Here is a 13,204-nt window from a genome sequence, read left to right as displayed (position 1 = left end):
TTTTAGGACTAATTAACTTTTTTGTGCATAAAGTTTAATTATAACAGGAATTAAAATGTTTGTGTTTACCTATTTATTATTTCAATTCTACACACATTAATTTCAGAATTCAATAAACTTATTTTCGTGCACAAACTTGTTTTAATAATGCATTATGGGCTTCATAATTTCCCCAACATATGTCTAAGGTTTTATGAATAATCAAATGACTAACAAGAAATATTGAATATTTCCCAATAATAGTTTTGGAGAAGTCATATTATCTCCTCTCATTAAATTTAATTCAAATAATTGGGAAATATTAAATGACATTGAAACTTCAAATATGATCCAATTCAAATGGAACTCCAAAATTCAAAGAACTTCACATAAAATATTCTTCCACCACATTTTGAGAAAGTCATTTTATTCTCACTCCATTTTATTTGTGGTTTCCAAATATTTCATAGGTGTCCAGAAGAAAAAAAATTGGATTTTTAATCAAGACTCAAAAGATTTAATTTTCCCTGAAAATCATAGCAATTATCTTATTATTAACATTCCAAAATTTGGAAAATTTTGGGATGTTTCAAACTACCACCCTTAAAAGAAATCTCGTCCTCGAGATTTGCAAAGGCTAGCAAGAAGTAGGTTAGGGTTGGGGTCTCTTGGGTTACTTCCCCAGGGTTATTTCGCAGCATCCGCAGGATTGCGGTTTATTCTTCACCTCCAGCATGCAGGAATGTATTCTGTTGGTACAATTCCTTATACCGTTGTCACTTCAACCTATCCTGAGGCTTTATGCACCCTCCTTGGTCTTGGCCGATTGGTTCGTTTATCCTCCCAGGGTTAAATAAATAATGCAAATCTACGGAGGTCGTATCCTAATAATGAAAGGGTTTTTGTAATCAAACAACTCAACTGACAACAAAAATCAAATCAATGGCGAAGAAATCCGACAAAAATCCAAATTTCACTCATAAATTTCATTCAAACAATTCCTATGGTGCCTTCATCCACATGGGTTCGCATGGTTGGGCACACTACTCGCACTCTTTCGTTTATTTCACAACTCCCATGGTGGGCTTGGACGCTATTGAACTATGTGGGATATTCCTTGTAGTGGTACGTAATGTTCACCTTCTTCACAACCACCTTGGTCTTGAGTGTCTTCAATTCTGCTTCAACTTCTTGGCTGTAAACTTCAGTATTGGAAACATCTTTGTTTTAGCATCATTTCCATGAAGTAACCTTTAGGCTCTCGAAAGTCCATATCAGTGTCAAGGTCATGGGGACATCTAAGTTTTTGAAAGCAGATGAGAACTTAGTAAAGAAAAGAAGAGGATACGAGAATGCTTGTCGGTACTATTGAAAACATAAGTTGTTCATATCAAGGTCTTCCTATTTCTAAACCATTTGCTAGGGTCATGTCCTACAGTCAACGTATGCTCTGATACCATTTTGTAACGACCCGGATTTGGTAAAATCCAAGTCTCTGTGCTTACTGTGCTATCCTTGGATCATAGCTAGCACACACAGTAACAAAAATGAATATCAGTAAGACATACATCATTCTACTACAACGGTAGATCCAGATATATATATATATATACATATATATATACAGACGGTCTATTCTGCAAATATTAGCGGAGTAACTATTCTGCACACCACTTCCGCACTGCACGTTGAACGCAAGTGCACTGCATCTTCTTTACGTTGGGCACTGCAATGCTTCACGGGAGAACTGCTTCATTTTCCGGTGTTCCGCCCGCGTGTTCTATGTGGAATCGGGTGTCGCGGGATGATTCAGTTTGTGTCTGCATCTCATTTTAGCTTTATTCTTTCTAATTTACAGGAAAATATACTAGAGTGCTTGCAAATCGAGGGATTTGGCGGACGAGGTTTCTCTGTTCGTTCATGTTCGCGTCAGATGCGATTTTTTTTGTGCTCGGATGTTGTTATTTAGTAGGAATTGTTTGATTGCGTTCGTTTTAATCGGTCCATTCACTCTATAATTTGTTAATTTTTAGGAGTTAGTTTTCAATTTCTTGCTATTTTGGTTGTGCGGGCGGGTGAGCTTCGTCCGCTCCTCTGTTCTTGTTGATCTTTTTGATTTTTGCCCGTCCACGCGTGTTTGAATATTGTAATTACTGTTGCTGTAGGTTTGAATTCATTGTATTGCGGGTATAATTGTCATTTTTTGAATCACGGTTTTTAAATGAAAGGTGATGTTGTTCGTCAAGTTGCCATGTCTTCCATGTAAATTTTTATGGGTGTATTTTTCGATAGTTTAGTGGATGTACAATTTTTAGGCGAGTTATGGAAGTGCGAGTGAAATTGACACCTCTATCAGTCTATCACATTGTCTGTAGTTTCAGTGCTTTAATTTTATTTGTTGTAGTCGCGGCATACGTTGTAGTGCACTGCATTTTCTTTGGTAGCGTACTTCGTTGTAGCTGTATTACAGTGGTTATGGCTGTTTATGAGATTTCTCCTTTTCTTAAACTACATTCTGTGTTCTAGATGACTGCATAATATGCATTTCTATACTGCATTAGCAGTGTTGTTAATTTTCTATTCTGCTATTAGAATGGATGGTCCATGATACGCTTGTGTTAGCTGAATAGTTATTATAAGATTTTTTTTGAACTGCATACTATGATAATTGTTTTTGAACATCGTATGTTAAGTGCAAAGTTTCTACCATTTGCATTTCCTTGTTACTGTTTCAGATGGCTTCTTTTTGTTATTATTAGTACCACACTATGTGTTCGAGAGAACTGCATTACTGCCAACAGCAACTTTGTCTGAAAAGGATGATAAAATGACGTAGTTGAGGTTGCATACTTTAAATAGGCATCATTCAAATTGTCTGTTGGACATAATTTTAAAAGCATACAGCATAAGCAAAGCATTAGAAATATTGGTTGCTTCATATTAGACAGCGTGGAGTGCAAATATTGTAAACTTGATGGAGTCTTCTTCTTTGTAGAAAAAGACCATGGCCACTTCTCCGGCCTCAAAGCCATTTTGGGAGACAAAATCTTTCCAACCAGTAGTTATGTTGATGCAGTCTTCAGAGTCGATGTGGTAGTCAGCTTCCATGTCTCCATAGCCATTCTTGTGTTCTGTCTCCAAAGTAAGCTTCCCTGAACTCGGAGCATGAAATTTTATTGTGGATGGCAGTTTCTGCATATTGTAATGGGTGGAAAAAGAATTTGTAAGTAAACAGCAAATGTTTTTGTTTTATACTTAGTATGATTTGTTTATGTTTACTTAAATAGTTACATACATATGATTGTATTTTGTAAAGTAGTTGCAATGTATGAACAAACTTATATACGCAATTTACTCCTAGTTTTACTGGGATATATATTATACTGCAACATGTGTGCACTGCAATGTCAGTAACAGTGTACTTCTCCAGCATGTTAAGATAACTGCAACTTATCTACTGACCCCTTTTTTTGTACATATATCGATACATGGTGTGGTACTGAAGAAAGATAGGTGGAAGCATCTAGTCTTAATAGCTAACAGATCTGAACAAGAATACAAATTCTGTTTTGTATTTTTGTTGATATTACTGAACAAATTGATTGAACTATATATTCAGATGTGTATTTGCAGTCTAGATTATGTGCAAAAATTGTGAGTGGAAAAACATACCCAACTTTCCTATAGATCTGCGGTTGTGAGGCGATGAAAAAATGGCGCACGAAACCCCCTGTTGGGTATCATCAGGCAGCCGAGCATGCTGCGCCACTCGGTGTTGGTGAGCTGTAGGCCTTCTGCGTAGACGCATGTGTCCGCTACCGGAGCCATCCTTGCCAAGCACCCGCACTTACAGTCCATGGCGGGTTCAGTGGAATTCCAGAGAAGAGCTGTGGATGGGATGAACCCTAGATCTACGTTTTGAGGAAAACGAGGAACGGGGGGAGGAGTTGTGTTAGTCTGTAGCACAAATGGATAAGTTTTTATGCAACCAATCGAGCAATGGAAGTAATAAATGGTGTGGTTGGCGTTAGGTGGTGGATTGGGTGTGATTCAGTGAACACGAATGCATTTAACAAGCAACAGGACTGCTTACTTGAAAATAGCGAACTGCATTGTCATATCAGGCGAACTACGAACGCGTGGTTGGGCCTGTGTTTGTGTATGGTATGTAGCATTTTTTTTATTTTCAGTGGCCTCTCTTTTTTTTGTTGGCCCTGTGTTCTGGTAGTGAAGACGTAATTGGGCCCAGGTCGGCCTATGAGCACACGGCTGGTTCCCGGTGCGCTGTGTGCGGTCTAATGTTTAGTCCCACCTCGCCCGCGGAAGGCGCGGCCGACATGTTTATAAGCGGTGGCGAGGCATCTGTGTCGAATTCCTCTTGTTACTTATTTGGGCACTTAAACATGGCGCCCACAGCTGTATGCTCTCTGACCTGTGGGCCCATGTGTGGCCGGCCCCATGCACTGTGACTCAGAACGACTTGCCTTCTGTGGGTGCAGACCTATTACGAGGCTGGCTGGGGCCAGTGCCACCTGGGTGGTCATTTTTTTTCTTTTTATTTTTCTTTCTTAGGTGTTTTTTTCAATGTCGGGAGCTTGCACTGCATTGATCAGGGTTCTGTACTGCATGTGTACGCATTACGTACTGCATGTACAGTTGCCATTTTTTTGTTTCCGTCTTTTTGCTATTATGTAATCTTTTTTCCCAATGTATGGGAGTGCACTGCTTAGTAAATCATACGCGTAATGCGTTGATTATGGTTCTGTACTGCACATTCATATATTTCTGTACTTCATTGATTATTTACGTGTTTGCGTTTTTCATTTTCTGGTTTTGCTCTTATGTATTCTTTTTTCAAATTTAGGTTCGTGCACCGCTTTGTTGGGTATGTTAAGACTTCATTGGACAGATTCTATACTGCATTCGTACACAACTTGCACTGCATGCGTCATGTTTGCACACTGCAACTCTTTTTTCATTTTCTGCACTGCTCGAATCTAAAGATACATTAGCAGACAACAGAAAACAAATTATCACAGATATTCTGTACGACAATTTCATCACTAGCAAGCTAAGTTGAACAGAAAGCAAACTAACATAATCAGAGTTCATCATTACAAAGCGATTGTGCATGGCAAGCAAACTAGGTTCAGCACACAAGCAAACTAACGATACATAAGCAAACAACAGAAAGCAAATTTGATGATAATTCTAAAAGAACGCTGGCATTGTTGGCTCCTGGCCGGCACCATCTTCTTCTTCACCAGTCAGGCTCTCCCCATCCCCAGCTGCTCCTGGCGCGCTTCTTGGGGGGCTCCTCCTTCTCCAGCTTTGCACGACGAAGGCCGTCCTGGGTGAGGGTGATGCGGTTCCATATCTCGTACGCTGCGTAGGCGTCCTTTGCCGCGTACTCGATGTGCCTCCTGGACAGAGGCAGGATGGCCCAGCGCTGGTGCTCGTCGTTGGTGATCTTCTTCTTCGTGTTGTTGTAGTAGTCGTCGATGAGCATGCCGGAGACGTCTCCGAGGGAGTCCAACGGCTTGGTTGCCTCGAGCACCCTCCACTCCTTCTGGATGTCGACGAAGTTGGCGACCTCCAGTTTGACGCGCTCCAGCCTGGTTTTGTCGCCATCGATGGAGAAGCCTGCAAAGGTGTACCTGGGGTCGGCGAGGAAGTTGTCGAAGACGGTGCACCTTTCACTGTCGCTCATTTGGAAGAGCAGCACCGGGTGATTCTTGCCGATGGAGAGCTGGCAGAGGGCGGGTTTCTGCATCGCTTCAGGGTCGTTGTCGTACTCGAGATCAATGCCGATGATCTTGTGGCGCTGGAGGCTGAGGTGGCGCTCGTACTGCGTGAGGGTGATCGCCATCTGCTTCCTGTCGTTGGTGTGGATGACGTGCAACTTGGTGTTGCCGTGCGCCTCCACGGCATTGTCGCCCTTGTACTCGTCGGTGAACGTCATCGCCGGTGGCAGGGCTTGGTGCTTTTGGTGGGAGCGCAATGGATACTTGTGTTGTTTGTGGATGAGAAGGCCTTTGGCAGGGGTCTGAATTTAAGGGGAGGGCGCGGGGTGGGATGGCCTCGTCGGATGAACTGCACGATCGCGTTGATGATGCGGTTGTGCGGATCGTGGGTTGGTTTTTGCATCTGTGATCGTGGGCTTGTGGCGATGGAACTGCTCCGATCGGGTGGATGTATGCGAACGTGGGGTTTTTTTAAGGTGGGTTTGTTTTATTTTTGATCAGGACATTTTTTTAACCACCACCTTTTTCTATGCGAACGGGCATTTTGTCATGTTTTATAGATGTATACTGCGTGACAACATAACTGCATTGATTACACTTACGCACTGCGTTGCGTACAAATCAGAACTGCAACATTGTATACATGTGTGTACTTCATCGTTTTTTGTGTGTCTTTGCTATATGCTTCGGCGGTCTGCATTGCGCAACGGAATGCACTGCATACTTCTACCGCACCGTACTGCATCTTGTTTTTGCCGGTACTTATTGTAGTCCCTTGCACGGGACAGGTAGGGAAATGGGAGGGAGGGGTGGGCCCCCCCACTTTTTTGAACTTATTGTTTTTTCTTAGTCGGTTTTGTTGGGCCTGTGTTCGGGTAGTTCAGAGACGCATGTACGTTGTCAAATTTTGTGTGGCTGGGGCTGGTATCATTTGGGTGATCAGTTTTTATTCTTTGTATGCTTTTTAATGTCGTGGAGTGCACTGCTTTTTGGTAAATCATCGGTGCACTGCATTGATCATGGTTATGTACTAGATGTGAACTTCATTCCTTACTGCATTTACAGTTCTCATTTTTGTTCATGTGTTTTTACTTTTTTGTAATCTTTTTTTTTGAATGTACGGGACTGCACTGCTTAGCAAATTATGACTGTACTGCATTGTTTATGATACTGTACTGCACGTTCGTGTACTTGCGCACTGCGTTTACTTTTTCCGCGTTCGCATTTTTCTTCATCCCAAAAAAGAAATGCATAATGGCGTACTACATCTCGTATAGAAATGCACTGCATTTTTCCAGCAGTGCGTACTGCATTTGTTTTTTTGCCTGTGCTTACTTCACTGTACGGGAGGTTTAAGGGGAGAGCGGAGGGGGGGCACATTTTTTTGTGTGGCACTTAATTGAAGGTAGACTTTTTTTCGGATGTGTTTTCTTAACATGCGTTTTGTTTTTGATTTTAACTTTTTTTACGAACTGTATGTATTTTATTTGTTGTTTTACCGTTTGAACTTCATGATTCTTCACAGAGAACTGCATCATGTTTTTTTGTTGTTTTTTAGTAATATGTGCGTTTTGATGTTGACTGGCTTATTTTGTCCAGGCTATTTTTGGGCCGGCCCGTTATTTGTGACCCTTTTTGCAACACGCGGGCCTCCTACGTATCGTTTCCAGGCTATTCCACCGCTCCGCTGTCAGAGAAAGAGACCGAGAACAATCCCCTCTCCTCTCTTGCAGTTTCTCCCGAGGCATCTCTCCCTCGGGCAAAACCGCCGTCGCACGCAGCAACCGCCGTCGCCCGGAAAACCGCCGCCCTCAAGAGGTCCTTATTCCTGCATTCGACGTCATTGTCCGCTTCGTGAGCCCTTGCCGCTACGCTCCCGTAGCCCTTTCCTGTCTGTTCCCGTCGCTGCCCCCCTTCCCCCTTCCCGCCACCGGCGCCGCACACTTTTCTTTGGTACGTTCCGCTTGGATCGGTGTTGATTGTTCCCTCGCCTTGTTTTTGTGATTCTTGTAGTTGATGTAGCTCTTTTTACTTGTGTAATTTTTCATAGGCAGTCAATTTTATCTCGTTTTGAAGTCGATAGTTGTGTGTAGCAATGCGGATCTAGGGTTTCGTGAGATTTTCGCCGATTTTGTTGCTTATGTCTGTCACTTCGTCCTTTGTGTTGCAGGGAAATGCTATGTCTTCGCCGAGCAGGCCGGGAGAAGGAGTTCAGGGTATGTGGAGTGCTTATTCGTTAGGCTTTGTTTATTTTGTTTGGTGTTTATCTAGTTTCCTAATTCATCCTGCATATTGGGTTATGCTCTGTTAGTTGTCAGCGTTCGTTTGCATTATTTTGTCATGTGATGTTTTTGTAATTTCTTTTTTCTTGTTTTTTTGAATCTAGCAGATGATTGCAGTGCTCATAATGATACACCAATTGTCTCTCCTTGTCCTGGTGGTAAGGATCATGGTGTTGAGGGAGGACATCAAGTGAATTCGCCGATTGAATCTTCTCCTATAAGTGTGGCCCCTTCTTCTGGTATGTGATTAATTTGTTTATTTTTGTGTATGCTTTGTTTTATCTAGTTCGACATTTCTGTTGCGAATATCCGTGAATTTAGTATATGCAGCACTGCATTTTATTTTTGTATGTGAACTCCAGTGTATGTACTTGTGAACTGCATTGTTGTTTTATTCAAGTTTTTTGTACAATGCATTATTTTTTATTTTGAGTATATGGTTGAGCACTACATTTATATGTCTAACTGTACTGCATTTGTTCTTTTTGTGCAACTTTTAACGAGCATAGACAAACTTTATTTTGACACAGTGTCTGTTTTCCATGCTGGGGCGCCTGGGTTTGAGGAGGTTACTCAATTGATTGACCATTATTTTGCAGAGGGTAATGTTGGTGTGAGCTTTGATTAGAGACGTCTGGTCTTGTCTGAAACACAGTCGTAGTCTGTTGATGGTACAGAGGAAGTTACACAAGATTGGATGGTCCCGGAACAGCTTCGTCAATATGAGTTGAAGCAAATCAAGAAGTTGAGGTTTGAAATTGAGTCAAAAAGAGTTTGCTGAAAAGGAGAAGCAAAGGAGAACTACAGATGGTGCCAAGGGTGGTAAATTTGGCAAGGTGAAGAAGAGGTTGAGTACTGTTGCTGAGGAAGGTGGTACACCTCGACGGAGTCCACGTGTTGCTGGAATGAAGAAGAATCTTGGCAAGAGAACCGCTGAAGTTGGTGGAAGTGATGATCCTCAATGCAAACGACTACATGTCACTGAAGGTCCCAATTCTGATGACGACGACTTTGTGCTTGCTGATTATGTGAAGGGTGTTCATCCTTCTAGACGCAAAGACTGTGGTTCATCTAAGAGTGTACCTAAGCGTGCCCATGATGATGTCGATGAAGATGTTGGTGGTGATTCTGGCGAGGAGGTGGATGCTGCTCCAAAGGTTTGTTGAAGTGCACTGCATTTGTTTCCTTCATTTGTTATTCTTTCTGTATTTTCTATGTCTCTTTTTTTATGCCTAATCTTCTAATGTGGACTGCATTTCCCTTTACACAGAGGAAGAAGTCTAGTAAGAGCAATGCAACTGAAGATGATGGTGAGGGAGATGATTCTCGATTTAACAAGACCGTGCGTTTGTCGCTTCCCACTGTTTGCAAGGCTGCTTCTTTGTTGAAAGAGGCGCATTGCAGCCGTGTTAGGGATGCTGGATTTGGTGTTGTCTTTGATCTGACAGTAAAGAAAAATGTGTCGCGCATTCTTATGTGCTATTTGATGGGAGTGATTGACCCTGCCACTATGTTAATGGACTTTGGGAATGGCAGGGTTCTTCGAATCAATTGTAATGCAGTTCATCACATTTTTGATTTACCTATGGGACGTCACACTGCACCCATGCCTGCTTCCAGTGGTCATGATGAATCATTGACTGCCCTCAAGGATGAGCTTGGCTTTGACCGTTCAAAAAGTATAGGTGTCAAGGACTTGCTTGAGAAGTTGAAGGCGTTGGTGGAGGAAGATGATTATGTGAGTGTTGACCTTGCTGTGAAGGTGTTCTTCCTGATACTTTACCAGAATTTGTTGTGCCCGGGGCCTGCAGTTCGTTTGGGTAGAGTTGCTGCGATGGTAGAGAACATGGATTATGCGGCTATGGCTCAGATGGACTTTTGTCAGCTTGTTGTTGATGAGTTGCAGGCAGCTGTGGTTAGGTGGCAATCAGAAGGCAGCAAGCAGAATTGTGCAGAGGGTTGTGCCATTGTCCCCCTGATTATGTATCTTGACTGCTTGAAGCTTCGCAAATTTTCAGTCATGCACACGTTGACGCCACGCGCGTCATACCTGATGACCAAGGACCTGATGAAGTTGTACAATGAGGATGTGCTTGTGAAGGGAAAGATTTACTTGGAAAGTTACAAATTTGGGAAGCTGCCGGTTAGTGCAGCTGATTTTTTAATATCAGATTTTTTAAAAAAAAAATGTGCAGTCATTATAAATGTGAACTCTTCTAGTACTCACATGTGTACTTCTCTTTGCGTGTTGTCTTTTTTTGCAGTGGAAGGCGTCAGGTGATATTGTGTACAACCGTCTTGTTGCAGTTGTACACGGCAGCTCTGATGCGGGGCCTAGCATTCATGATAGGTTTTATGAGCCTATCTGTAGTCAGCTTCCTGCCTGTGATGATGAGGTGCCGCATACTCGTGGTTTCATGCCTCGACAGATGTTTGATAATACAAGCTCTTATAAACAGACATTTGTTGGCAGCAAAAAGCATGAGGAGATTGATGAGCTTCTTCTGAAGGTTTTGAAGCTGACTGAAGATTTGCCAACCTCTGGTGACAGGTTGAGGACAGTTGCTGGTTTTTTCCCTGTTGGCCATGGCCCACGAGATGAAGATATTGTTGCTGCTCACAATTTTGATTGTGGTGTGATTGAAAGCCTGAAGATTGCAGTGACAAATGTCCGTTCTTCGTATGCTCAATTAAGACATTCACAAGAAGAAAAATGCGATCGGTATGAGAAGGATGTTGGGCATATTGTGGATGAAATGATCCGTCAGGACGCTGGCGTTGGCGCTGATAATGTATGTTCTAGGTTTTTTTTGGCTTTGGACCTTTTTTGTGTATTATGTTGACTGCTCCTCACTTTTTTTGTTTTTTTTGTTATAGGCTGGAGTGGAATCTTCTGGTGTTGATGGAGCTAGAGACGATGGAGTTCGTCAGGTATAAATACTCCTGCCATGTCTGTTCTGCCATGCTTCCCTTTTTATTTGAACTTACATTTGTTTGGTTCCCATATTTTTTTGTGTACTTCTCTGTTGTGAAGTGTGTACTGCTTGTGCATAGTTGGAGTTTTTTCTTTTTCGGTCGGTACCATCTTATTTCTTGTTTTTGGTTTGTTCTATGCCCGTAGACTGGTGTCGCTGCTCGTGATGTGCACAAAGAGACTTACGATTGCTCTAGGAAGGATGAGGTCTTGGGTGATGCAGCGTCCCCTCTGGATGTTGTAGCTGATAAGGTATAGTTGTATTACTTGTTCTGTTAGTGGGTTGTAATCTAATTTTTTGTTGTCTGTTATAAACTTGATGTACGCTGTTATGTTCATCCATATGCATTTTCATTTGCGTATGTTAGCTGCAATAGTTTTACATGTGTGATCTTCACTGTTTGACAAAAGTGAACTGCAGTTCTTTTTGGCATGCGTGATCCATACTTATTTACGTACATGAGCTTCAGTATTTAACATAACTGAACTGCAGCGTTTGTCAAAGCGAACTACAGTTTTTTATGTATATGTGGGTTGCAGTTGTAGTTGTGTTTGACACACGTGTGTCGGTGTTGTTTTGCATATCTGGACTGTAGTTGTTATGTGTATGTTGCCAGCAGTCTTTTGACATAAGTGTGATGTGTGTTGTTGTGTTGGTTATCCCCATGCTTATTTTTGTGTTACTAGGTGTTTTTTAAACTTTCCACAGGTTGGAGAACAAAACGTGAAAGTCCACATTGATCTGAATCAGGGCAGTTGTGCTGTTGATGGCCGTGTCAGTGTTGATGCTTCTGTATCGGTTGCCGTTGAGTGTGCAGATCCTTCTGTAGCTCAAGGATCCCATGATGTTGTTCCCACCAGTCGGCATGAAGATTCTAATGTTGGCATTGAAAAGCCACCGGAGAATGTTGCCCCTGCTGCTAGTGTTGTTGCTTCCCCTGTCTCTCTGGTGTCCAATGATGTTCCGGAAGTATCTATAGTGGAGCCTCATGTAGTTGAAGTATCTAAGGAAGCTGCTGTTGACCAGACTGTTGAAGTATCTAAGGAATCTGTTGTAAATCGAGAGAATGCTGATGTTGCTGTAGAAGGAAAGTCCAGTGAGGTTGTGGTGGATTCGTCGCAACCTATGCAAGAAAATATTTTGCTCAGTTCTGAAGAACAGCAGCCTGAAGACTCTAACACTGAAGGCAAGAGATTTTTTTTAACAGTGCAGTTTGATGTTTTTCTCATTCATGTTGTTTAATTACTATGGTATCTGTATTAGATGTTTAATGATAAGTGAAACTTTGATCTTTTGTCTATAATTTTCAAAATAGCTAGCAGAATTCCCTTATCTTAATATTTAAACTTCATTGTTTGTATAAGTGAACTTCATCTTTTTTATTACAGATGATGAACTCCCTGTTGTGACACCGTCGAGCATTGATCCAGCTCTTCTGAAAAGATACAATGAGTTGTACGCTGCTGTTACAAGGGCTCGGAAGGACAAGAAGAAGAAGTATGGTTTTTTAGAAATTGTTTTGTTCATATGTATTATCTAATTTTTGTATTTACCCGTTTTTATTTGTTGTTATTTTTTTAGTATCTTATGTTTGAGTTTTTCATGAAAAATTCAGGGACATGATTGCTTTTAAAACTGAGATGGGTGATATTAGCATTGGCGAAGTTGGTCAATCCTTTTGGGATAAAGGGATGCTCACTACAAGGCTTGTAGATCTTGGGGTTTCTTTGCTGGTAGATAAGTTTAAGAGATCTCCGACAATGGTTGTCCCGTACCATATTTGTGTAAGAATGCAGATTTTTTTTTATTTTTTTCATTTTCTTTTCTGATTTCGTGCGACGACTTGTTTTGCTTATTTGATTTTTGGTTTTGATTTGCAAACAAATATTTGGAATGGTGGTACTGTAGGCAGGAGTGTTAAAATGATGTTCTCTTCAAAAGCCGAGGAGCGTGTTGATAAAAAGGATATGGTGAGAGACGTTTTTATGTGTATTTTGCCTGTTTTGTTTTTATAGCGTTCTGTTTTTTCTTGTTATAATAATTTTATTTATTTTTTTATGCTTCCAATAGGTCCTTTTTGCAACTTTTGATCCGCCAGATACTAGGGATGGTGTTGGTCATTATTGTGTAGTTGCGTTAAATGTGAAAGAAAGGTGGTTTGAATTTCTTGACTCGCTCAACAAACCTGGCAGCCCTGATGCGGTCAGGGTTTTTAGGAGGATGG

General features: G+C 41.6%; 1 protein-coding gene across 1 annotated transcript; it reads right to left on the bottom strand.

Moving 5' to 3' along the window:
- Positions 1-5,239: 5,239 nt before the first annotated feature.
- LOC147984281 (uncharacterized) lies at positions 5,240-5,941 on the bottom strand. The gene has a single exon (XM_087541038.1). The coding sequence runs from the start codon at positions 5,939-5,941 to the stop codon at positions 5,240-5,242; it is 702 nt and encodes a 233-aa protein (XP_087397164.1).
- Positions 5,942-13,204: the final 7,263 nt, after the last annotated feature.

This window comes from Triticum urartu, chromosome 2A, assembly GCF_056163025.1.
Source record: "Triticum urartu cultivar PI428250 chromosome 2A, HENAU_Tu73, whole genome shotgun sequence".
In the NCBI taxonomy this organism is placed as follows: Eukaryota; Viridiplantae; Streptophyta; class Magnoliopsida; order Poales; family Poaceae; genus Triticum; species Triticum urartu.
The sequence above is the reverse complement of the archived record's forward strand: the minus strand, read 5'-3'. Positions and strand labels throughout refer to the sequence as shown.

Coding starts and splice junctions, on each gene's coding strand:
- LOC147984281 (XM_087541038.1), bottom strand. CDS start 5,941: ATGACGTTCACCGACGAGTACAAGGGCGACAATGCCGTGGAGGCGCAC.